At 39.5% G+C, this 24,696-nt stretch overlaps 4 protein-coding genes and 1 pseudogene across 4 annotated transcripts; 2 read left to right on the top strand and 3 right to left on the bottom strand.

Moving 5' to 3' along the window:
- The first annotated feature begins 2,175 nt into the window (after window positions 1-2,175).
- Window positions 2,176-7,753, top strand: LOC116260003 (putative leucine-rich repeat receptor-like serine/threonine-protein kinase At2g14440; annotated as a pseudogene).
- A 1,444-nt stretch (window positions 7,754-9,197) lies between these two features.
- LOC116260951 (uncharacterized) lies at window positions 9,198-11,852 on the top strand. The gene is made up of 2 exons (XM_031639498.2): window positions 9,198-9,323; window positions 11,246-11,852. Exon 2 carries the CDS (start codon window positions 11,254-11,256, stop codon window positions 11,518-11,520), a length of 267 nt encoding a protein of 88 aa, XP_031495358.1. The 5' UTR covers window positions 9,198-9,323; window positions 11,246-11,253; the 3' UTR covers window positions 11,521-11,852.
- Window positions 11,853-13,761: 1,909 nt separating this feature from the next.
- LOC116260543 (SKP1-like protein 1A) lies at window positions 13,762-18,709 on the bottom strand. Its single transcript, XM_031638982.2, has 2 exons — window positions 18,237-18,709; window positions 13,762-14,201 (listed from the first exon to the last, which is right to left on the bottom strand). The coding sequence occupies exons 1-2, from the start codon at window positions 18,537-18,539 to the stop codon at window positions 14,028-14,030; spliced, it is 477 nt and encodes a 158-aa protein (XP_031494842.1). The 5' UTR covers window positions 18,540-18,709; the 3' UTR covers window positions 13,762-14,027.
- Window positions 18,710-19,782: 1,073 nt separating this feature from the next.
- On the bottom strand, window positions 19,783-20,583 carry LOC116260544 (cytochrome b-c1 complex subunit Rieske-4, mitochondrial-like; the record flags this gene model as incomplete). Its single annotated transcript, XM_031638983.2, has 1 exon — window positions 19,783-20,583. A coding segment is annotated over one exon (750 nt), but the record flags the coding sequence as incomplete, so codon positions are not given.
- Window positions 20,584-21,043: 460 nt separating this feature from the next.
- LOC116260542 (glycerate dehydrogenase) lies at window positions 21,044-24,379 on the bottom strand. Its single transcript, XM_031638981.2, has 13 exons — window positions 24,140-24,379; window positions 23,961-24,044; window positions 23,367-23,507; window positions 22,902-23,023; window positions 22,724-22,805; window positions 22,529-22,601; window positions 22,354-22,445; window positions 22,187-22,261; window positions 21,994-22,101; window positions 21,836-21,913; window positions 21,647-21,691; window positions 21,454-21,568; window positions 21,044-21,364 (listed from the first exon to the last, which is right to left on the bottom strand). The coding sequence occupies exons 1-13, from the start codon at window positions 24,260-24,262 to the stop codon at window positions 21,342-21,344; spliced, it is 1,161 nt and encodes a 386-aa protein (XP_031494841.1). The 5' UTR covers window positions 24,263-24,379; the 3' UTR covers window positions 21,044-21,341.
- Between the last annotated feature and the right edge of the window lie 317 nt (window positions 24,380-24,696).

Genomic DNA, 24,696 nt, shown 5'->3' with positions numbered 1-24,696 from the left:
TAATTGTCTAACATGCCGAATCCAATGTTTGGCGGACCTTTTGAATCAAATCCGCTTGTGGCTCGTTGTCTCTTTCACTCTAATGACATTATGCCACTACTGACAGACAGTCGTCGTCCTTTTTCTTCTTCATTTCAACTGGTGCACCATCAACATCATATCTGTTGCTCGAGCATGCACCCCTCCAAGAGGAATCAAGGTCATCGACTCATCATTTTCATTTTGTTCTCCTTCTTCTCCAAAACCAGGATTCTCGATCGTTATTTTGCTTGAAGTTGGGCAGGCTTGGACTTGTCCATCCTTCTGTTTCATGAAAGTAACGGCAAGGACTCCTCCTCTATACTTAGGTCTTAACTGAACTTCAGACTGCTTCATTCAAGATGTGTCTCTGCTCAAATTGTATGGACCATCTTCCTAAGCCAACAAACCGTGGAATCTGCATCCCAGTGATAATTTATTCCACCAGTTTCCCGTTTGCTGCATATTTTTCTGAACTGGATCGTTACTTTGGGATCTTGTTCTTCTCCACTGTTTCTGGGGAACCATAAAAGTGGTCTGCCTCACAATAACGAGATGTCGTCTGCAATGAGATATCGTCTGCAATTTGTTTAACATTGGTGGCATGCAGGGCTTGTTCATGGATTTTCAAAATGAGACGAAATTTATGCACGATTCGAGAAAGAGTAAGTTGTGTTCGAAGGTTCATGCAGTGTTGTATGAGACAGGAAGTGATTGGTTCCACGAAGAACGAATTTGTTTTTGAATCCCACTTAAAATATCAGCCGATCTGAAATGCAGACGCTCTTTCTTTCTTGTGCAGAAAAGAAGCCAACTTTTCAACCTAAATGGCCGTTGTACAGTTAGTGGTTAAGACTCATCTAAGTTTATTCACAATAATGATAATAATAAGAACAACAATAATAAGAATGATAATGACAGAGCGTAAGGAGCCTTGTAAACAATCTGTAGTTGAAAGAAATAGCTGACAATGCATCCATATCAGTTGAAAGCAAAATGAGCATCAGTAAGTCTTTATGCCACCATATCATATCAAAACAACTTGAGTTGTAGCGAGGTACATTATTTACAAACAATTAGACCATGTATTTTAGACATATATAAAAGTTTACAAATGCATGACAACCATGATATGTTGATTTTTACAAATTAAAAGAAGTAATTCAAAGAGAGAGAGAGAGAGAGAGTAAACACCAAAATTATGTCAACTGATTATGAGAAATCTGATCTACCCGTTTCCATGCTTTAAAGGGTTGTTACTTGTCGCGTGTAAAATTACTTTTTTGAAAAATGACAACAAAAAGATCTTACAAAAAACTAACACAATATGATATTTTGTAAATCATCAATTAATCTGGTTGATCGTGTATATATATATACCGGAACCCTTGTAAACAAAACTTGACGAATATTATCTGTATCATTGATTTTAAAAATAGATAAGACGTCACCATGAAGGAAATTCATTTGCCCCTTTTTTCAAGGGGCATTTTAGTCTACCAAAAATACAAATGGGTTTCATTTTTTTCAATTTAACATTCACCATACCATCTTGTTAAAATCTACGGTCTTCTCATAGTATATATATATATATATATATATATATATATATATATATATATATATATATATATATATATATATATATATATAAAAAGAGTGTTCCCCCTTATTAAGAGTATCCTTCTTGTAAAGCGTCCATTCGTTTGTATTAAAAAAAAAAAACAGCAGGCCAAGGGGCGGGGAGGTTGTGGCCTCCCCTCCACCGCTCCGGCGATCCGTTGCTAGTTTGCTCTTCTATGGCAAATCAGTTTTTGAAAGGGGGAGACATCTCCCGCCGCCCGACGTCCCCCATGGATTCGTTGCGTTTCCGTTGTTCCTGACGCTGAAGAGGCCGGGGGGGAGGGGGGTGTGGTGGCAGACCTCCTCATTTCAAGAAATGTAAATAGAAGGCACTGTCGCCTCCCATTTACAATTCGAGAGGCTCATGCCCGTCGTAATCCTCTTATGTCGATAACTTGGTGGTGTAAGAAAAGATTTCATATATATATATATATAAAACTCTGTTCTTGATATATTTTTGTTGAAGAACTTAACTAACGGTCCTGTAATTACGGTACAAACGTGCAAGATTCCCGTCGGAGACTTAAAAAGCGCTTTAGCCATAATAAGAAAGGACTGGCTTGACATCTATTTTTGATTCATTTGGCACATTGTTGACATCCTAAATTCCAACAGCGAAAAACTCTGCAGCAACCAGTGCGTGGATCCGGTCTTCGTTACTATATTTTAACAAAACCGAAAATTGAAGCTTGTGACCATACGTCTTCCTAGTCTTGAACCTTGGGACAGCCACAGAAGCCAGGCTCTGCCAGGGAAAGGAAGCTCACCGCCTTCATCTCTTCTCACTTTGGCGCTTCCCTCTTCTTTAGATGGATGCCTGCTCCGGCGTCGAATTTGGAGGCAAAACAACAAACGCTGGCCTCCCTTCCTCATCCCTGCCTGGTGTCCCACGATCCGTGTTCCTTCCATGAGGCCCCCCCGCCTCTTCTTCTTTTTCTCTGTCTTATGGCCCCTTATCACTCTTCCACTCCTCGGCGCAGTTCCAGCTCCCATAGGTGAACGTTCTGCAACTACCACCAAAATTTTCTCTATTGCTTAATCAGAACTTTATTTTGAAATGAAGATCATTGTTTTGATGGAGGATGAAAACTGATTATGGTAGTAGCAAAAACCACGACCGTCAGAGCCATGAAAGGGAAAAAAGCAAAATCTTCATCTTCTCTTTGATGTTTATGTAGTCTTCCTTTTGTTGTATTTTCTGCTTACCAACTCGTAGTACAAGACAAAAAAATAGACAATGTAAGTTGCCACATCAACATCGTTTCTTTACAAAACTTCCCTGCAATTCATGACTGTATGAGGGATGATTAGTTAACGTTGATAATAAGAAGACCAATTTCATCAACTTGCATTTTCAACTTTTATCACTCATCGAACAGGGAAAAGTATTAGGAATAAGGTTGATCTTTGTGACCGCACTACCTTCGCGCGTATCATGATACCACGCTCTGTTATATTGAGAAATTAACCAAATTCAGCGTAACATCCATCAGCGTGTATTCTCCATGATGTGCAGGCTTCCTCATAGACTGTGGGGCGTCAGAGGAAACAAAAGTGGGCGAGATAACGTGGGCGCCAGATGATGGTTTTATCAATACAGGGAACAAAACTACATTTGACGCACCAGGTCTGCTGCCCACTCTCAAGTCTCTGCGATTCTTCCCTGATACATCTGCAAGAAAGTACTGTTACTTGCTTCCTGTGGTTAGAGGAGGAAAGTATCTAGTGAGAACCACATATTACTATGGCAATTTTGATGGCCGAGGACGCCCACCAGTTTTCGATCAGATCATTGATGGCACAAGATGGAGTGTCGTGAACACGACTGTGGATTACTCACGAGGCCTTTCAACCTTCTATGAGATAATTATTGCCGCCACTGGAAAGACAATGAGTGTGTGTCTTGCAAGGAATGATCAGACAGTCTCTAGTCCATTCATTTCCGCTTTGGAAGTGGGGTATTTAGAGACTTCCTTGTACAATTCCACGGATTTCTCTAAGTATGCACTTACAACTGTTGCCCGTCATAATTTTGGTCACAGCGGGAATATAGTGAGGTAATTTCCTTTCAGGTTGAATGACTAGATTCTGGCGTTGAATATTTTAGAACTTGAGACCTGAAATATCCGAGTCTTAATGTTCCTCTAGTTTACACTTCACAGAGAAACAAGTTTCGAATTTTATTCTTTCTTGCTCATTGAAATGTATGTTCACATTTCGAGGACTCTGTCTAATGTTTCACCTTTGCAGATTCTCTGTGTTTTCATGTAATTTTTAAATTCTGGAGAAAAGCACAAGAAAATTTGAAAGCGGTTAAAAAATGTTGAATACCAACATCTTCAGTCTTCTTATTTTGCATGATTCCTACTTGCTTATTTGACTAAAAATGCACATTTCATATGCAAAAAGGACAAGAAACGCCATAAACTTTTTGCCTTAACGAGTTTGAATTTCTAAATTTGAAGAGCAAAACGTGACCAGTAAAAAAACCAATTCCTGCTGGAAGAAAACTTCACCAGCACCCTTAAGCGTCAGCATGTTGGTTTACTTAAAGGGCTGCCTTGACTGCGAAACTTTGTATTTTCATTTTTCACTAATCATACAAGGCGGAATACAATCATTGGCTACCTTTTTAATGCTCCAGGAATTTATCACGAGATCTTCAGAATCTGACATGATCACACATATAATCTGCAAGATATCACCTATTTTAAGAATATTACTTGTGATCATAACATTTGTATTTATTGCATCATATTTACATCTTTTGTGTTGACGTCTCATGATTTCCCTACATGTGTATTTCTTAAAGGAAATATGTTAAAGTGTGTTCCCGACATAACTCTCTTTCACCAAGTAAATTCTGATGATGAAATTTACGTCTTTATTGCCCATAGAAATAAGAAACCTGTACTGGATCTATGCTACAGTTATCACAGTAGGAACCTTTTAATTTATCATGCTTGTGATCATTGTTCTTCTTAGTGACTCACAATACAGGCTTGCAAACTAGCTTTCCAGATGATCCTTTCAACCGATACTGGGTGCCATTCACAGACAGCCATCCAGCAGTCACTTCCAAATCCAATGCTTCAGTGATGGACTTCTGGAATAAGCCACCTGCGCTGGCCTTTGAGACTGCATTAGCAACAAAGCAATCAAGTGATATTCTGCACCTTCAGTGGCCAGAAGCATACTTGCCATCATCCAACTACTACATCGCTCTATATTTCCAGGACAACAGGGCGCCAGCACCAAACCACTGGAGGAGTTTCAGCATCAGTATCAACGACAAGAACTTTTACACAAATCTCAATGTTTCCACCTCTGGTTTAGTTGTTTATGCAAACAATTGGTCACTGTCGGGGTTAACTCAGATCAAACTGACTCCTACTCCTGAATCAACTTTTGGGCCAGTTATCAATGCTGGAGAAGTACTCCAGATAAGGTTATTGGGGGAAGAACTGTCACAAGAGATGGTGTGTTCTCAACCTCTCAATTTCTGCTGCATCTTTGCTTCCAAATTGCTATGGCATTGTTTACTGTGTTTAGCTCGCATATGACATGTTGGCATAATAGTATTTGTAGGTAAAATTTTTTGAAAGGTTGATGGGACCACTGAATCAATGTCTTCATTCATGTTCATAGATTGGACAGTACCTATTCCAGCTAGACATTCTCTTAAGAACATAAGAATTTAAGTTCTTTATTCATATGTTTTTCTTTGTCATGGATTGATACAGTTGTTGCGATGCAAGAGTTGGCAAGAGCTTTAGACAATCCACCGTTTGACTGGAGTGGGGATCCTTGTTTACCCCATGGAAATTCTTGGACAGGAGTCTCTTGTACTGAGGGAGACATTGTCCGTGTGATCTCTCTGTGAGTTCTGATGAAGACACATTCAACTTTCAACTGTTTGATCTTTGCTTCCACAGTAAATTGAAACCAGAAATTACTGTCTGTGATTTATTCAGGAATTTGACTAACTTTGGCATTTCTGGATCCTTATCTTCCAAAATTGCTGATCTGACTGCATTAAATCACATGTAAGTGAATCCATCTAAGAGCAGAGCAACATAGGTAATGAAGCTCTAGAAATTTTAAAGGACTTCCCAACTCTGGTCGCCAAATTCTTCTTATGAGTCAAGAGTCCTTAAATAGGGTCATCTAGCTCATGGTGAAGCTTTGACATAGACAACCTCTTGGACTAAGTTTTCTGTCTCTGTAGTATGATACAAGAATTTAAATTAATTTCTTTTATTTGCATTAAATTTGTGAATAAATTTTGATTCGTGAACTACTACAGATTACTTGGGAATAATAAGCTCTCAGGACCCATTCCAGAAATAAGTTCCTTGAAAGAATTGGTTTCCCTGTAAGTACTTATTTTTGTGGCTGCTCCTTTTTCCTTTTCTATCTGTTTTTCACTTAACAAAATCTTATCATTAGGCATTTGGAGAACAACCAGTTTGATGGTCAGATCCCTAGCTCAGTTGGTGATTTGGTGAACCTCAGTGAGCTGTAAGTCAGCTTCAACTTCATTTTCCACATAACTCTAATTGAGATTCATGTCAGATTCACAAGTGTAGCCCGTAAAAATCAGGATAGTCCAATGCGATATTTAACTGGATGAGTAAATGATGACCGTGTCAACCTTCAAATCGAAGACACTTTTTATTTCTGCAAAAGCTGTCTACCTTGGCTCTTGCTTCATGAGCTTACCTGTTCTTGATTGTAACCGACTTTGTGCCAGTTCTACTTTTAATTTGGTTTCTGCTTCATTTCTAGAGTGGACCCAATCAGTTTCATAGCCTTGAGAGTGTTCTTCTTAATCTTTATAGACAATGCCTTGAACCTTTCTTTCCATGACTAACAAACTCTTTAACTCTCAAATTCAATCCTGCCTTTGAATGTACTACTTTGCCTTTGGCATAACATGTTAAAATTTGCAAGTTCAATAATTAGAAAAAACCACATTTATCTTTCTGAGGTGGCTTTTCTGTTGTCTGGGTATGTTTTCCTGATGTCCATTTATAGTCGACCACATGTACACGCTTACTTTCAATTACAACAAGCAACATGTTTTCTGTTTTCTTGTTGACAGCATTTTCTGGCATGGCTTGTCATGCTGATCTCTTGCAACAGGGCCAGATATCTGTTTTCCATTGTCAATTGTATTCACTGGAAAAGGTCCTCTCTCCATAAGCGCCTCATTTTACTCACAACTAACAAATACCAATTTTTTCCCCCATCCAAAGTTTATTAAGCTTGGAGCACGTCCCCTACCATTTGACAGTTCCAACTTGTATCCCCTTAGCAGCATTGGAGCATTAGTGGTGTTGGTTCCATAAGAATCATATCTAGTGCTTGAAACTATGACTCATGTTGTTTATGAGGGAGATGTCACAGTCTGACCAGTATGATGAACTGCTAAAATGCATAGATTCTTTGGCTAAACCAGTGTTTGATCAAATTGAAGTTGAGATGCGGTTGCTTAAATTTTGTCTATAACTGTTGATGTGAAATTTCGTCCCAGGAAAGGACATCTTTATCCCAAAGAGATATTGATGTGTAGATTGAAAACTTTACTCCTCCTAATTGTGTGGTTTTATTTCTCTCTGTGTTATGAAATGGTAATTGTCCATCCAAAGAAATAATGTACCTTTTCCATCCTGTAATGTTAAACGTGTTCCTGTTCTTCACAGGTTCTTACAGAACAACAACTTAACTGGCTCGATTCCCAAAAGCTTGCTGAGTAAAACAGGATTGGACATTCAGTAAGAATCATATTCATTTACTCTAACGGGGAACTATTTAAAATTTCCTTTCTCGTGAGGACGATCAATCTTTTGTTATTTCAGGTTGTCTCCTGGAAATCATTTTGATGGCATGTGATAGCACAAAATGTTGGTCATCTTGAATCACGAGGAGGGCAAGGCATCAAGAAACATGCGACAACTTTGGGGCGTTGACATATTCAGATATGTGAGAGAAAGAAAAGGAATAGGAACTGAAGTGATGAGCAAGATTGAGGATGTTATACTTTGTCAATTATGCAACTTTTCTGTAATCATCTTAAATAAAGGCGTCTTTTACTTGAAGATTCAATGAAGTAATTGTTCGATGCTAGTGTCTGACCAAGTATCTTCAGAATTTGTTGAATATACATACGTCAACAGCAGTTTTGACGCTTTGATATTAGCGGTGTTGCGAGGTAGCCTGCGTGCTTGCTTACTTCCCTTCTGTTGACCAAAAGTGGGGTCAGTCCCTTCTGTTAATGGAGACACACCTCGAATTATCTTTAAAGCCTTTTTCTAACTTTTCTAGGGGTAGATGACGCGCTTGTTTGTTTTCTGGTTGTGAGTGAGGAAAACTGTACTCGAGCTGAGAGACTTTGTTGCTCACATGAAGGCGTACAACTCCGAGGCATCTGTGCCTACATCGGCTTGTCTAGAAGGTTGATGCCCATAGAAATCAAACCAAGAATTGGTTTCATGACAGCCGCTGGCTCAACAGCTGCGCTGAACCCCTTGCATTAAGTTCTATTGTTGGACCCCTTGCATTAAGTTCTATTGTTGGCACATGGTGGATATACTTCTAACTTAGGCTTTAGGGTAATGCTTTGAGAAATCACTTTCCCGTTTACGAATGGGTGGAATTTCATGCACGTCAGTATTAGCCAGTCATCCAAACGTCATTGGCTAATGCTTGTTTTAAAGATTTAAGGGCAGGAATGCATCATGTTCCACTACAAATTTGTAAAAATGCTGCATTTTGCTGATGAACAATCACTTTTATGAGCATATTGGAAATGCTTGTGTGAGTCTAACCGTATGCCGGTCCATTTTCCGCAGTTGGTTTAGTAGATGACCTAACCGGATATCATCTCTTGTTTACGAAGTAAGTTATACTCGGTAATGCCAAACTTTGTGGGATTGAGTCCATATGGTTAAGATTCAATCCCAGACCTATGCATTGGCAAAACTAGAAAATTTAGCCATTATCTATTGTATCAAAGATTTTTTATAGAAGCTTGTCTATCGAGCCGAAACTGAATTAATTTACTAGACCAGGGGGTGTATCGCAACTGGATGGTAAGGCGGCTCACACTCAATGAGTTTGAGATCAAATCCCATGGCCGATATCAAGTTCTGATATTTTATTCCTTTGGACTGCTTCCAGTGGCAAGCACAACACCAAAGTTAAAGGATGTACCATTTATTTGTCTAAACCCGCTAAAACCTTAGAGAGATGATATATGGCCTGGTTTTAGGTCGAAGGTAAATTAAACGTTAATTTGACCAGACCAGCTGAGCTGAGCCTGAACAGGTACAGAAAAAAGGATCTAAATATTTGTCAACATAAGACAAATATTGACAAGACTCGGTTGTAAAAAAGGGTATCGCAGCCGTATCGGTGAGTTAATTTGCTTACTGATACGTCGTATCTACCAATCTGCATGGTGCATGTTCCCCGTAACGCCTTTTCTTTTTCCGGTTCATGAATTTATTTAAAGGGCCAAGGGCAATCTGGCCTGTTAGACTTTATTTGTAAGTTTACTCCCTCGCCTAGTGGGTGTTCGCGACAAGAAGCGTTTAGGTTTGCTTTCTACTGTCTTCCCCGCTCCCTAGTTGGTGGTTCCCAATCTCGAGTCTCCAAGGAACCCCCATCTTGCTGGAGAGGTACTTTTCTTTCTTCTCTTCTTCTCATTCTCAGTTTCCTCATTTTGGCAGGAGAGTGGGCTATATCTACTTTCTGTCTAACGAGAACAGTCGGTCTTTCTTATTTTCTATTGTGGGAGCCCGGTGCTTTAGTCGTATTACTTTTTCCTTCTGTTTTGTATATGATGACCATATAAGAGCCTTGACTCTCTTGGTGAATTCCCTTTGGTCTATAAGCTTGTGGCATAATCTCCAATTTTTACAGATACCGTAGTGAAGCGGAGATTCAGTGCGAGATAACTTGCCCGTTTTCTGGATGAGTTCCTGTGCGCCCTGAGTAAAGGTTTACTTGCACTTCATAGGTAGAAGGACTAGCGGGGACTGTGGAATCATTGATGACGAGACCAAATCCCAAACTATTGCCGTTTTCTGGATAAATGGATGAACAGAACACCTGTTTATTTATTTTGTTTGGGGGCATGGGAATTTGGTTTATGAAGCTTCGCAGTGGAAGACAATAGCCATGTTGTCTTCTTTTTCGTGGTGAAAAGGAAGGAAAAAGAGGGTCAATGAACCAACTATAATTTCGTCCAATGTTGGCTTTCCCTGTCATGTTGTTGGAGTTCCATTCTTTTGACGGATGAACGAGAAGAAGAGTAGACCAATCGCCAAATTGTAAAGTATATGATAAAAAACTTATTGTTAGGTTCTTAATTCCAGAAAATTTTGTCCGTGCTAATCTTTTGGGTATGATCACGCCGGTATGCCGCATTAACTAAGTTTGTGGATGAGACTGGACAACTCCGCTTACTTTAAATTGTAGCCAAGAAGTGCATTTTTCTAGGCCCGGATACCATGCAGCACATTCGTGGTAGTTGCTACTGCATTAAAGAAATAGGAATTGTGATTTTTGATATATAATTGAGTAAAGAAAAAAAATTCTTAAAAATTCAACCTTAACTAGAGAACTTACACTAATGTAGATGAAATAATAACAATTGCAAATCTATGAAGCAGGCAAAGGGCAATCAGGCACAGATTTAGTTGCCATAAGGAAGATTCGTAATATTTGACATTTGTGATGTTTTGCCACAAGTAGTGGGCGCATGTTTGTGCATGCATCCAGAGTTTGTAGTCTTGATGATGGAGTCACACATTTGGAACAGTCCGTCCAGCTTGCTGAAAGTGTAGGCCTGTGAAAAGGGCACCTATGATGCAGATGTGATAATGTCGTTGTTCCTGTAACAGACACTGCTTGTTTTCTTCATGAGACTTGTCATATGCTCTTTGATCTTTTGTTACTCAATCAGTTTATGAACGGGTTTTGCCTAATCAATATTGAAATTCTTGGCATTCACAATGGATTTGTTGTCATCCAGCGTCATTCCCAAAGCTTTAAATTCAACAATCTACAGATGCTTCAGGATGCTTTACTTTGAATATTAATGCACAGCAAAAAATGTTTTTCTCTGGATATGTGTAAGTGGAAGTCAACTTTAACATGGAAAGGTTAGTTTGCTGCTTCTCTTGCAGAATTCCTAGTCACCTCAATAAAACCCACCAAGATATTTCACCCTGAGATCTGTTGTAAATTTTTGCCTTTGTATCTCAATTTGATATATCTTGTTTCCTTATTATGTATTCTAACAGTAAGAGAATCTTTTCTTTCTTGCTTAACCAATAGATTTCAGCCTCATCATGACTGGTGGGCATTATCTTGAGTGAAAAGAAACATCCACATGTACATGCAATGTGCATTTGTATGTGCAGTTCCAATTTGAGAGAAAAAAACTTTCTTGGTTATGTTACTTCAATATCTTAGATCTTCCTACTTGCTATAAGATCATTCAGCTCGTCTTTCATGTTTACAGTTAGGTAATCCTCGATGGGTTTTCAACTGCTTAGTTATTGATTATTTAAGCTGGAAAAAATTACTTGTGCAGGAACCCATATGGAGAACCAGAATGCTGTGTCTGCTCCTAAATTCCCGGTGAAGGTTAAGTTGCACCTTGGATCAGAATCGTTCCATGTCAATGTGGCTAAGGGGTTGCTCTCCACACAACTTTCTGCTATGAAAGAAGAGAGCATGACTATACTGAAGGATTACATCACCAAGCATAATGTGCCAAATGATGTCCCAGACGAGGTGTTAGAAAGTACCTCTGAGGATGAGGATGTTGCAGCTGACAAGCCTGCCGAGTCCAGGAAACGCAAGTGACTTCATTCCACTTAATCAATGAAAGGTAGAGAGGCAGGAATTATTTACAGTAGATGATGCAACTTAGCATTAGCACAAGCTCTGGTTTCGCTGTCAGCGGAGAGCAAGAGTGGTCTATTGAAACCGGACATCCTCCTTTTCCATTATTTTCCAGTTATATTGCTCCAGAGCGTTGTCGAAAGTCTCATTTAGAATCTTTTCTTTAGATGCACACTTCCAATACATTATCTAAAGTCTCCAGATTGTAAGGTCGGGCATATCATTTAACTGAATTAAAATAGGTTGTAACCTATATTTTGGACAAGTTCCAAAGAAAGTTTGGATTTGTGAAATTAGATGGTTAACTTATTAAAATACATTATCTAAAGTCTCCAGATTGTAAGGTCGGGCATATCATTTAACTGAATTAAAATAGGTTGGAACCTATATTTTGGTCAAATTCCAAAGAAAGTTTGAATTTGTGAAATTAGACGGTTAACTTATTAGGATACATTACCTAAAGTCTCCAGATTGTAAGGTCGGGCATATCATTTAACTGAATTAAAATAGGTTCGAACCTATATTTTGGTCAAGTTCCAAAGAAAGTTTGGATTTGTGAAATTAGATGGTTAACTTATTAGAATGCATTTCAAGAACTTATACAAAAGTCGATTTACAAAAGTTGCCCCAACTTCTCAAATTACAATCCTTTATCTTTTGCATGGGTATGTAGAGTCTATGATGCTTAAAGGTAACGCTTGTAATATAAGAGTTGAACTCCTCTGGTGACCATAATTCACAGTTTCCTCGCCGGAGAGAATTGCATTTGACGGTTGAAATCTTTAAAATTGTTCACAAAAACTGGATGTTGAAAATTTGGTTGATGATATTTTAATGGATATAATCAGTATCTTTTTTCAAGGGTAAAAACGCTAAATTCAACTTTAGGTTTAATTAGCCCCATAGGGATTTGGTACATCAGCTTGGGCTAGCTGTAGGAGGCTGATCACTGGTTCAAGTTGTCAATCGGATGGAAATTTAGTTGTCAAATTGGATGGAAGTTTGGAATTATATTGTTAGCTGATGCAAATTAGGAGCTTTTAGGTACCAACGCAGCCTTAAACCCTTCCGGAAAAGGGGAGGGAGGGACTTACCTCACTACCCTATCAAGTTTAATTGTGGTTACAGGACCGAATTCTTGCAGTGACCACACTGCCACTCTGTTCTTTAAAGTTTTCCATTGTTGTGCTTCGATGATGTTCTTGGGTAGTCATTGCCAGAAATTGAAGTAGCAGGCAATATTCCACTCACAATCTATCTTTCAATACCAGTCTTGAATCAGACGATATGCACTGTGTGTGTCCACACAACTCAAAGTGTGCTGGCTAATATGTCAACACAAAATTGAAGGGTTTATTTTGTTTGATCAATTTTCAAATATGAAAACAAGTAGTAGTTTGCTGGGACTGATTTCATGACCTTACATGTACTGATAACATTGCCCAAGACATCTTTCCCCACGTTGACTATTTTATCCACCGTTTGCTACCAACCCTAGTAAGGACTCCTCTCTCCTATCCCTGGCACCCGTCTGACCTATAAAACAGAAAAGGGGGCTGCATTTTTATAGATATTAAAATCTGTGGTGGTTACAGGAAGACTTTTCTTTTTTAGCGCTACAAGAATGGCAGACTCGCCAGGCAAAGTTTCACGATAGGCTAATGGAAATTCGCAGCTGCTTCTACAACATCAAAATGCATAAAACGTGTACTTTTGAGGGGAGAGTGAATACGATAGATTCGCCAGACGCTAGGTGCAACTTCTATGAATGAACTCGCTTATTAGTTTGCGACGGAAATTTTAAACTCATGCAAAGAATAGATTACATCTAAGACCTAGCTGGGCTTCTGAAAATTTGTTCTCACCATAAAAAGAAAAATATCGGAGGGAGAAGAAAGTGAGAAGCTGGTTGAAGAGAAGGTAAGAAAAAGTTGAGACTCGCGCTTCAACTAAAACGGGAAAGCCAAATCCCATGAGAACGAGACCATCCCTTGCTTATTACAGATATAAATTCTTCAGACATGAGAAAGAACGATTCACTTCGCGGTCAAACCTACGGACACAGATGAAATCTGGCTTCGTCTAACCAGGCAATAGGCTCAACACAAAACTAGGGGTTGGTCACAGCGTCCTTGGTCCACAAAAAGTAGACCCATTCATAAGGAACTCAGTAAAGTAAAGTACCTTATAAAAAGAAAAAGCTACCGGGAAGAAACAATTCATAATAGATAGTCAAAGGTCTAGGAGAGTATATAATCCCACGGGATAAAAGAGGTCCGGCCTCTTGGGCTCCTACTGCCAGTGCCATACATGATCCTATTTACACCATATCAAGTAATCAAAAGCGTTCACAAAAACGGGAAATGGGAAGATGACGGTGAAACGTTCAGAACCAAAGATTAATATCTAACCTCACTGCGTCCCAAAAACAACAAGGGACGTAGTTTGGCCGCCATCTCTTGAGGCTCTCACTCGAATGCCCATTGGTTTTCGCGCCGTACTTCTTCCTCTTCTTCGGGAGTGAAATCATTCTTGATGTTGAACGTTTTCCTGATCTCCTCGGGAGTTTTGCCCTTGATCATGTCGGCCACTGTCTGGCACGTCAAGTCCAGGAGGTTCTTGATGTTCAGATAATTGGCGGCCTGAAAAAGGAGTCATCACGGGAAAATATTTTCAGTTTGCAAACTCCTCTAAATTCTTGTCTTATCAGCCAAAACCCTTCCGATTCTAGGATATATATATATATATATATATATATATATATATATATATATATATATATATATATATATATATGGTGCTTCCAATGAGGATTTTCAAATTTTAACCATTTGATAACATCCAGTAGATTTGAAACCTACACACACACACACACATATATATATAATTTCCAAACAATAAAATTCTTGCTTTTACTATTAATTGGAGATTTACAAGGAAAAAAGTCGATCATTCCTGCCCCATTAGACAAATTAGAAACCAAAAAAACAGAGATGAAAGCCAAATAAGCAGAACCACAAAACACAATCACCAAAATCAGTTGACCAGCCAAGCCTAGAAGCCTCTTGTTAATAAGGACACATAAAAACAATATCAAGATCATTCACGCTCTGCAGTAAATGCAAAAAAGAAAATGTAACCAATAACACAGGAAACATATCTTTTTTGCAGTATTATGAAATACTGTAAAAAGACAAATTAGTTTTCTCTGCGCAGCTAGATTTAAATGGTAAAGCAGCACCTCTTTCTGCCCAAAGTTCACCAAGAATACCATCTGTGAATTGCCACAGTGCACGACTAGGTCAACTTTTATCCTGACACATATATTTAAATCTCCTCAGAATCTCTCTGTCAGATAATATCAGGATAAATGAGACGTATTTGGTAGGTTTTAGGGAAAGAAAATAAAGCATTTTTAATCACTAAAACCTGAATATAAAATGCCACCCGAATCCCGATGAGGCTCATGTAACGTACTTGTCTATGGAACGACTTTCCTAACCGGCTAACCCCATGCATTGCTTTCCAGTAATAATGCCCCTTTTCATGAAAATACCAATAAAATAAAAGGTGCTCCTTTCAAATAGACACTAGACATGGCACGTGCACATTATGCAGTCATCACAAAAAGGACACTCCACACACTGTACACTGAATACAGATACAGATACTATAAAACATTCAGTGTAGTGAAAGATGCCTCTACTGTGGCCTAGAGTAGCAACTAGGAAAGGGTTTAGAGTACTTCCCTTCTGGTGTCTGTAATGATTTGAAACCGCCCTTTGGAGTTTCAAGCAGTGGTTTCAAGAAAGTTTGATATAATCAATGAAAACCTAAATTACCTACCAACATTTCACATTTTAATACATTTTTTCAACACAAATACATTTTTTCAACACAAATACCATTGATAACTGTCAAATAAATTCTCGAACTTGTGTAACCTTCCATCATCAAGGAATATCATGATATTCAACAAATGGATAAATACACCATGCCACATGTTCAACAAAGAAGAACACTATTTTTATCCATAAAAGGGGTTCTTGAAGATAGGAAACTTCATCCAACACCCAATGCACAAATAGTGTAACTTAGTGCAAATAAGTCAAGTTCCAAAAATGGCATCAATAAATTTCTCAGATTCATAGCATATCATGAAAACAAATAACGTAACATTATAAAATATCAATGTTGTAAAAAGCATATCGCAAGCCGTACCGATCAGGCCAATAGATACGCCATATCGTAATGTATCGTATGTGTACCGTAAATTTATTTTTTTAATTCAAAAAATAGAAAAAAATAGAGAATAATCAGATAAATCAAAAAAATAAAAAATTATGTTTTTTAATGAAAAAAACATGTTATACATAATGGCAAGCTTATTATAGGTATGAAGTTACTTCACAAACATTAATAAGTGGTCATAATATCATATAGCAACACACGTGAACTAAGACATCAAGAAACATAATTTACAAGATGATCTACATAATAACTCATAAGTCATAAGATCCATAACACATCAAAAACCAAGTTCTACGTATATTATACATCACATCACAAGACAAAATTGTTCAATGTTAATGCAAATAACAAATGAAAACAGATTCATTCATAATCTTTACCCCCCACACACCCCCCTCCCAACAAATCAAATAAAAGGGAAAAGAACAAAAAAGAGGGGAAAGAGAGACACACACACATCAATCCCTGATTCCCTTCCAACAATTGATGAAATAAGCAAAAGCCAACAAATACCAACGAGTGCCAAGCCCCAGCTTGTTTCTCCTCCTCTCAAAAGTGACTTCCAATTGTACCATTCCCCTCGGAGATAAAAATTTCATCCATCCATTCTATTAATATTCTAAGCCTCACGGCAAAAGAAAAGTGCCTTTCCAACTTGCTTCGAGAATGAACCAGCTTCAGAGTGCTTTAGTAATATGTTCTTGTCATAGTCAGCAAAACACAGCTGCACCATCAAGGCACCTAATGATGCATTTCTATCAAGGTTGAGGGACATGCAGGAATAAGAAAATAAATTTTCCTTACAGCTAGCAATTAAGGCACAACATATTACTGATGCTTTTTGCCAGTAAGTAGTTAAAATCATGACTAGGCCATATAGGTGAAGGAATCAACCCTGCAGGAGTGTCGAGAACATAAGTATCATATATGCTATGTCACACAGTTGCAGGTGCATATATATTCAATGGAAAACAAAGCAATTTGTTTGACCTACACCCAAGTTGTGTCAACTCCAGCACAACAACCTTTTTTTGAAGAATTTGTTAGCATAATACCTTTATATAATTTGAGTGCATCATATTACACAAAAAATATTGATGATTTTCATCATATTCTAAACATATCAAACAGACAATACCTAGTTCCTCCCTAGTGAAATTTACTGCTAACGTTCTAAAATACAGCAAAACAAGTTTGTAAACCCCTGACTCCTATAAAAAGGAAATTTCTTCTCTTAAATACCTTATTAACCATGGCAATGGCAGTCTTTCTAGTCTATCTTCTGCATGGTTTTCAACCATAAAAATGAGAACTCTCTTGTTAATAAGCGTACTTGACAGTGGAATCCTCAGAAGTTAGAAGCACAATTTATTTTTCTCATTTCATTATTCTTTGTCATAAAAGGACCATGATATTCACTCTCTGCCTTTTTCCATTTGACAAGCAGGTAATAAATCAACTTTTGGCCTTAAACAGAAAAGATCTATGAAAGCAAACAGTCCAAGATGACAGCACTCCATAAGAAATTTAACCACATTAATCATGTCGGTGTAGAAAAAAAATTGCCTCCCAGTTAAACCGATAGGCATGATCTTCAAGTTCGTTCCAAGAACATTGTGAGCATGACATATTTCATTACTACTAAATCGACAGTGTTCACCAATTCAATAGAACTAACATGGGACCACCAAAGACTTGCAAAATTTCCCTTTGCTGAATAAAAACAAATAACCAAAAGGTATCAACATATATCTACCAAACTCCAATAAAAGATTTCAAAGTATGAAATAAAACTTAGTACCAGAAAATTAACAATTAGAAGGAAACGGATACCAATAACATCACAGTGAAAAGAAGCAAGAACAATGCAGCATGCCCTAAGACACGTGGGGCATTGGCAACTAACAGGAATGTCAAAGGACTAACTATTTACATATTTATAGGCGAAGCACGCCAGAAGGGGTTAGAATTTGACGAATTACGATGCAAAGCATACAACAGGTTTCATGGTTTGGCCCTAAAGCCATCACATAAAACGCAAGCCCCATCACTAATAGCAGATACCTCGATCAAGGATTACCCAAGAAATCCAAGACACCACAAAAACATTGCACAACAGGTTAAAGAACAGATTTCGGACCTGATTCAGCCTTAACCCTAAGTCCATTTATAAAAATGAAAGAAAAGGGAACAAAAGCCCGTGATCGTATCAGCAAGCATGAGGCCCAGAACCAAAATTCAACAAATGAAGCACAATTCCTTCACGCACAAACATCAAAACCTAGACAAACAAGAAAACAAGCACCTAAAGATAACCCTAATCATTGAGAAACAAAGAACAAATAACTGAGAACCCGGAAGCGCAAGACAAAACCAATAGCATAAGAAAACAACGAATTGACGGAAGAGGAAGAAAGAGAGGTTACCAAGATGAGATCGAAGAGCGTGGCCTGATCGACCTTGACGAACTCGGCATCCCAAGTCTTGAGCTCCTCCTCCTGGGTGCGGTCTTCGGTGTTCTTCTGGGCCTCGACGTGCTTCTTGCAGTACTCGATGACCTTGGCGAGGATCTTGCTAGTGACGTTGGGCAAAGGGATGCCGGAGTCGGCACATCCGTCCTCGATCATGTGGCTGATCGTCTGCGACTCCTTCGCCACGGCCTCCTCCACCTCGAACACCTCGCCGTCCGAGCTCTTGAGCGTCACGGTCTTCACCTCGTCCTTCGCCATCACCCTCCTGGTCCCCTCCTCCTCCCCTTCGTCTGATCACCACGAAGAAGAAGACCCACAGAAAGAAATCCGGCAGAGCGAAACGAAGAAGGAAACCCTCGACGTCCGGCAGAAAGTGGGGACTCTTGTTGATTTCTTTTTCGTTTCTGGGTAGGTCTTTTGATATACAGGAAATAGTGAAAGGGAATTAAGTTTTGGAAAGATAAATTTGTTGCCCATTCCCTTTGCTTTTAAGAAAAAGTTTTCTCGAAATGAACTTCCAGTGTTCGTGTGTTTGATGAGCATGAGATGGACTGAACAGGATATTTTAACAATTTTATAGGATAAAAATGTCCTAAATTTTACATTTACTTTTATAAAGAAATGTCTTCTATTTATTAAACTAATAGGAGTATGTTGGTAATTTGCAACTCATAAAACATAGTCTTGGCCATAGTATATAATTTGTCAGGTATTTAAAAAGAAAGAAATTCCCCGAAAGGACGTTGTTCTTATCATATTTGGAATAACCCGTGATTTTAGGAAATTTCATTGTCAATTGTAGTAGGATAAAAATTTTGATGATTTTTAGCTTTTGCATAATCTTTACCACTGCCTGATTGTTACATGCCCAATATAGAACATTGCCCATTGGGTGGTCATTGATTGTGACATTGATCCAATTGAGCTGTTTGCATGGTTACATTTTTTTGTGCAGAAAAATTATAAAAAAGAAGAAAATATATTGCAAAATGAAAGGCAAAGCATTCTTTTCGGGAGATATTTTGAAGAAGCCAAAATGAGTAATGTATATAGAAATCGAACTGATGTCTAAACTTTTAGACGCCCACCAGTCCGATCATCCCTCAAACCAAAGAAAAACATTAAGCATACCTTGGTCCAATAATTCATATGATACACCAATCTGGCCAGCTACCCTACATTAATCTGAGCAAGGAAAAGCATACTCTGAACCAATAATCCATATAATATAATTTCCATTTCTTGTTTTCGGTTGACACAAGATGGTTCATTATATTTATTTCGGCAAGACGTTATTGGTTACAAGATGTTAGAGAGTAGTTTACAAGATTCTAAGCAATGGAATTAGTTCTAGAGAGAACAAAAGAGAATTGCTTCGTCTCCCGTGACGGCCCTTCGATTCTTGAGGATGTTCATCACTTAGTGCCTCATATCGCCATTAGACGAATTTTTTGTTGTATGGCATATTTGATTGAATATGGTGCACTTACACCTTAACAAGTGAGCGAAGAAACCTTATTTGTACTTATAATTACATCCGACGACATTCTTCCTAGTTCCTGGCTCCCTGCCTACAACAGAGTGCAGCTGTATTTTTCATGGAAGAAGACCCTGTAACCTTGTTGGAAATCGGAATCAACCGATCAACACCTTTGTTCTCGTTCAAGAAGCGGTAGGCGGGCACCTCCAGGTTGTACGGCGCCGGCCCTTTACGCGTTTTGCCGGAAGAATCATAGTGGGAGCCATGGCACGGGCAGAACCACCCGCCAAAGTCGCCTGCATGCGGCAGCGGGATGCAGCCGAGGTGGGTGCACACCCCGACGACGACGAGCCACTCCGGTTTGATCACCCTCTCCAAGTCCGGCTGCGGATAGCGCAGGGTGGAGAGGTCGACGGCGTTCGCGAGCCGGATGTCCTCTTCCGTTCGGTGCCACAAGAAGACGGGCTTCCCCTGCCACTTCACGCTCAGGACGGCCCCTGGCTCGACTGCCGAAAGATCTACTTCCAAAGACGACAGGGCCAGCACGTCTCTGCTCGGAGACATGCATAACAGGGACTTGAGGACCAAGAGGCGGATGAGGGAGGCGTAGACGAACCTTCCGCCGCTGAGGACTAGGTAGGCGAAGGCTCGCCTGCTGGGATCGCCGTCAGCCCCGGGCTGGAGGCGCTCGTGGGTCGACTCATCATACGAGATCTTGGGGGTTGGGTTTTTTACGGCGGACACTGTGGGAGGAATTTCGGGGATCGCTTCGAGGCCGCCGTTCTCTGGAACAAGCGGTTTACGCAAAGTCTGCAGCGAAATAAGAGGTCAGAAACAAGCAAAGAGGAACCAAGAAAAACGGAAAATTGAAGAAGAGAATTTCAAAACATAAAAAATTCACAGATTCAGAAGAAGCGTAGCTTCATTTTATTCTTTTGATATATCTCTGGGTATCCATAGGCAGTTCCAAGTCTGGATCAAAGAGGAGGTGAACGAAAGGGAAGGAGTCGGACTGTGAGTCAGTAAGTGATCGGAGAAGGAGGGGGTGAGCTACGAGGGCATGCAGGAAGATGAGGGAAGCCGACGTCGACGGCGACGACGGCGAACAGAGGGTCCTTCCGGCGTCGCAGCATCTCTCTCCTCTCTCTCTGTGAGTGTACTCGTGTATATCAGAGAAGCAGGGACAGCGCCACATGGTGAAGCGGAATTCCATAATTTTTGTGGAACTATGTATATATGTATAGTCTCTGGTGGATTTTCAATTGTTTTAACCCTCAAATAATTAAAGAGAACTACTGCCTCACAAGTGCAGCAGAATTTTATTTCACTTCCTAGTGAGAAGCATACATTTGATATTATTCTAATAGTGAAGGCAGAAAAAAGATTAACATCATCGAATCACTTGATCTTTTGCAGAATATCCAGTTTTCATCCAGAAACAACGCTGACGTCTCATCTTCCTTCGCCCAGAGCCCACGTACACTGTCCGGAAAAATTTTCACCAAGTTTCCTTGCAAATATAACTGATTACATATTTTCTCAGGCCCCAAATTCATTCTTCATGAATACAGGACTCCAGATTAGAGCTTTGCAACCGGCAAGCCTGCAATAACATTTGAAACTGGTTCTGAGAAAACCTTGGTAGAAGAAAAAAAAAAAATCTTTACTAGGTTTTTACTCGTTGGGTCGTACCTATATCTTTTGCATTGACAATGCTGGGACAAGCAGGTGGTGGGGCAGAATTTTCGTCTAAGAAAGGTTCAACCAGGTTTGGGTTTGGCCAGGATGGGTACCCTTTGATCCTCCCCTGCATAAGATTTTGAATGTTGTTTAGCATTTTATACCGAACCATGCACACGGAAAAATTTTCATCTTCCAAACATACCAACACATTGAGAGCTGCAAGTGTCGCCATTCCTTCTCGAGTCCACTGGTTAAGAAGTGGAAAATTTATCAGTTCATAGATGCTTGCACACTCACACGCACACACAGAGGTGCTTGTAAAACTCTAGGAAGCCGATCATCACATAATGATACTGGGAAGTAGTAAGCTTTTTTTTTTTTTTTTTCTTACCTTGGAAGCAGATGCTATATGGGGGACAACAATTGCATTTTTCAGTTCTGCTAGACCTGGTTTCATGTAAGGCTCATCCTGGAAGATGGTAAATTAGGTTTAAGTTGTGAACTAACTGGACTTTGATTAAGATTGCTGTGGAAATGGACAAGTGCTACCTCAAAGACATCCAGACCGACTCGAAACATGGGATTTGCTTTCAGATGTTCAACAAGCGCAGCTTCATCAATGACAGGACCTCTGCTTGCATTTACCAGAATAGCATCCTGTAAAGTATCTCATTGTCATATAAATTTTAAAGCATAAGGTGAGAATAATTCCCTTAGAGAGTGTTTCAGTCTTGAGAGTAACCTTCTTCATGAATGAGAGACTCTCCTTATTGATCAGATGATAAGTAGTCTTGTCCAAAACAGGATGCAGACTTATCTGCATGAATTTGATCGTGTTATAAATAAACTCAATCTTAATTAAGGAAGGGGGAAAAGAAGAAAAGGAAAATGTATGAGTTCAACACGTACGACATCAGCTTCCCTCAGAACTTCATGCATGCTGGAGGCCCTCCTCCATGTAACTGGCTGCTCCCCATTAGCTTTTAGGAACTCTCCATAAGCTACAAGAGTAAATACTTCATGTCACAATTCCACAAACTTTATGGGTTGATCACTTTTCCTTGTAAAATATGAAATTACCAACCAGTTACAAATTTCTCAAGTCTAGTCGCCTGATACAGATCGTAATATATCAGATTCATCTTGTATCCTTCAACCTGTTGCCTCGCACAGAAAGCATTGCAGGAATTAACAGAGACATGGAATGAAGAAGCATAGCTTCATGCATTATTCTTTAAAAAGGAGGGTCAGTTATCATGATCTAAAGAACTAAAAATACCATCATTCGTGCATATGCCGATCCAATGCGCCCAGCTCCAATAACACCAACCGTTTGCCCCTTAAGCAAATTGCCCACAAACCTGCACAATTATATGCAGATCACAGTTCTTACATGGCTTCGATGCATGAATTGATTAAGCAGAGGACTGTGCAAAGTGAAACAAAGGTAATCATACAGATGAGGCAGCCATCCGTCATATAAACCAGCCCTCATAAATTGGTCGGCTTCCGCTATTCTCCTGGAGGCTGATAACGATAATGCAGCTGCTAACTCTGCTGTTGTCTCAGTAAGAACACCCTGCCAAACCCCAAATGCCAACTTCTATCATCTTATACAGAAACCAAGATGAAGCTTTAACAGAATCACAAGAGGACACATGATGTATTGCTTAAAGGTTGTGTTTTTTGTTTTCTATATCACAAAGCATATCTATTGCCTAGTTGAAAGAAGATAAAAATCCAATAATACCGCCTACTCTCAAGCTGTATCACTACTTTCTAGACCTACCAGTTCTGCTTGGTGAACATCTTGACAATCTAAAGTTCAGATAAGACACCAAATGAGCATGGTTCATAGATAAAATAAGGATGAAGGATCTTTATGAATGCCAGATGACGATAGCGAGCTTGACGTTGCTTACAGGTGTGTTTCCGACTGCAATTCCATTCTTATTAGCCGCATTCACATCAACGTTGTTATATCCAACAGCCATGTTGCTAAACGCTTTTCCACCTGCTCTCCTCAGTGCAGAGAAGAGTGTTTCACCCCAGTCTTCCGTCAACTGCAGCGTTCCAAATCAAAATTAACAAAAACCATGTAAGTAAAATATATAGTGCATCTTTTTCTCTCTTGGTAGCTAGAAGCATACATGACACGATCCACAAAATGGCACCAAGTAGATGAGACAGACTATATAATGGTGCCACAATATCTTTGAGTCTGAACTTGTGATTCCCGTGAAGGAATCTGTGCAACCAAAAAGCTGATGGTTTCGTCACCAAATTTAACATAATTCAAGAGACTAAAGAAGAATCGTCTTCAAAACTAGAAGAGAGTCAAGATAAACACAACGCAGTGATACTATACACTCTTTTGAAACTGAATTTGGGAATTCGATCAAGGAACCTATACAGCCTAAAAGCCGACAGTTCTTTTATTAAATTTAGCAAAAGACTAACAGCACAAAAGTCCCGTGAACCAACGAAAGGAACGAAAAATTCAAGATCATCATTGCCTGTCCAATAACTCCATCGCACTTGTTGCCGATCAGAGCGAGTATGTCCTCCACGGACAAGATGGTTTTCTTCTCTGTGCATATCTGATCAAGAGCATGAACCGCAGTCAGTTGGCACGACAGATAATTCAAATGAGCATCGAAATAAATAGAAAGGAAACAAGAAGAGACACCAGTACCTCAACCCTGCAGTCCTGTTCAGTCAAGAGGCGAATCCAACGGGTGCCAGGCATCGACTTGGTGCTCACAATTCTGTACTTCCCACTCGGATTCCATACTTCTATGGAGATTGGTTTGGCCATGGTTTCTTTGCAACAGTGTTAGCCTCAGCTCGCTCTATCCTCTTAAAGAGTGGACTGTCGGTCTTCTAACTCTCTCTCTCTCTGTGGGCTTTTTGTTCTTTTCCAGTTTCAAAAACAGAAAATAGAGGAGCAGGAGGTTCAACGGATAAGTAGATCAAGGCCTCCCAAAAAGTTGGGCCGTTCGTTTCCCATGAAGCACCCGATAAGATGGGAAACTGTGGTTGGCCTTTCTTGGGGTCCATGTGAGTATTAGACCCCACCGCGCCTGCAATCTCGCTCCTGTCCATATTGGGTGCCGGTTAGTTTTTTATCTCAGGCCTAGATTTGCACTGAGCCCGATAAGTTTCTGGGTAGGGTTAGGTCTGATGGCTGATGAACCAGAAAGTTCACCACATAGACACGAGTATCAAACGAACCTCAGATCTGCCGCTAAG

This window comes from Nymphaea colorata, chromosome 9, assembly GCF_008831285.2.
Source record: "Nymphaea colorata isolate Beijing-Zhang1983 chromosome 9, ASM883128v2, whole genome shotgun sequence".
Taxonomy (NCBI): Eukaryota; Viridiplantae; Streptophyta; class Magnoliopsida; order Nymphaeales; family Nymphaeaceae; genus Nymphaea; species Nymphaea colorata.
This window is presented reverse-complemented; position numbering and strand designations above follow the sequence as displayed.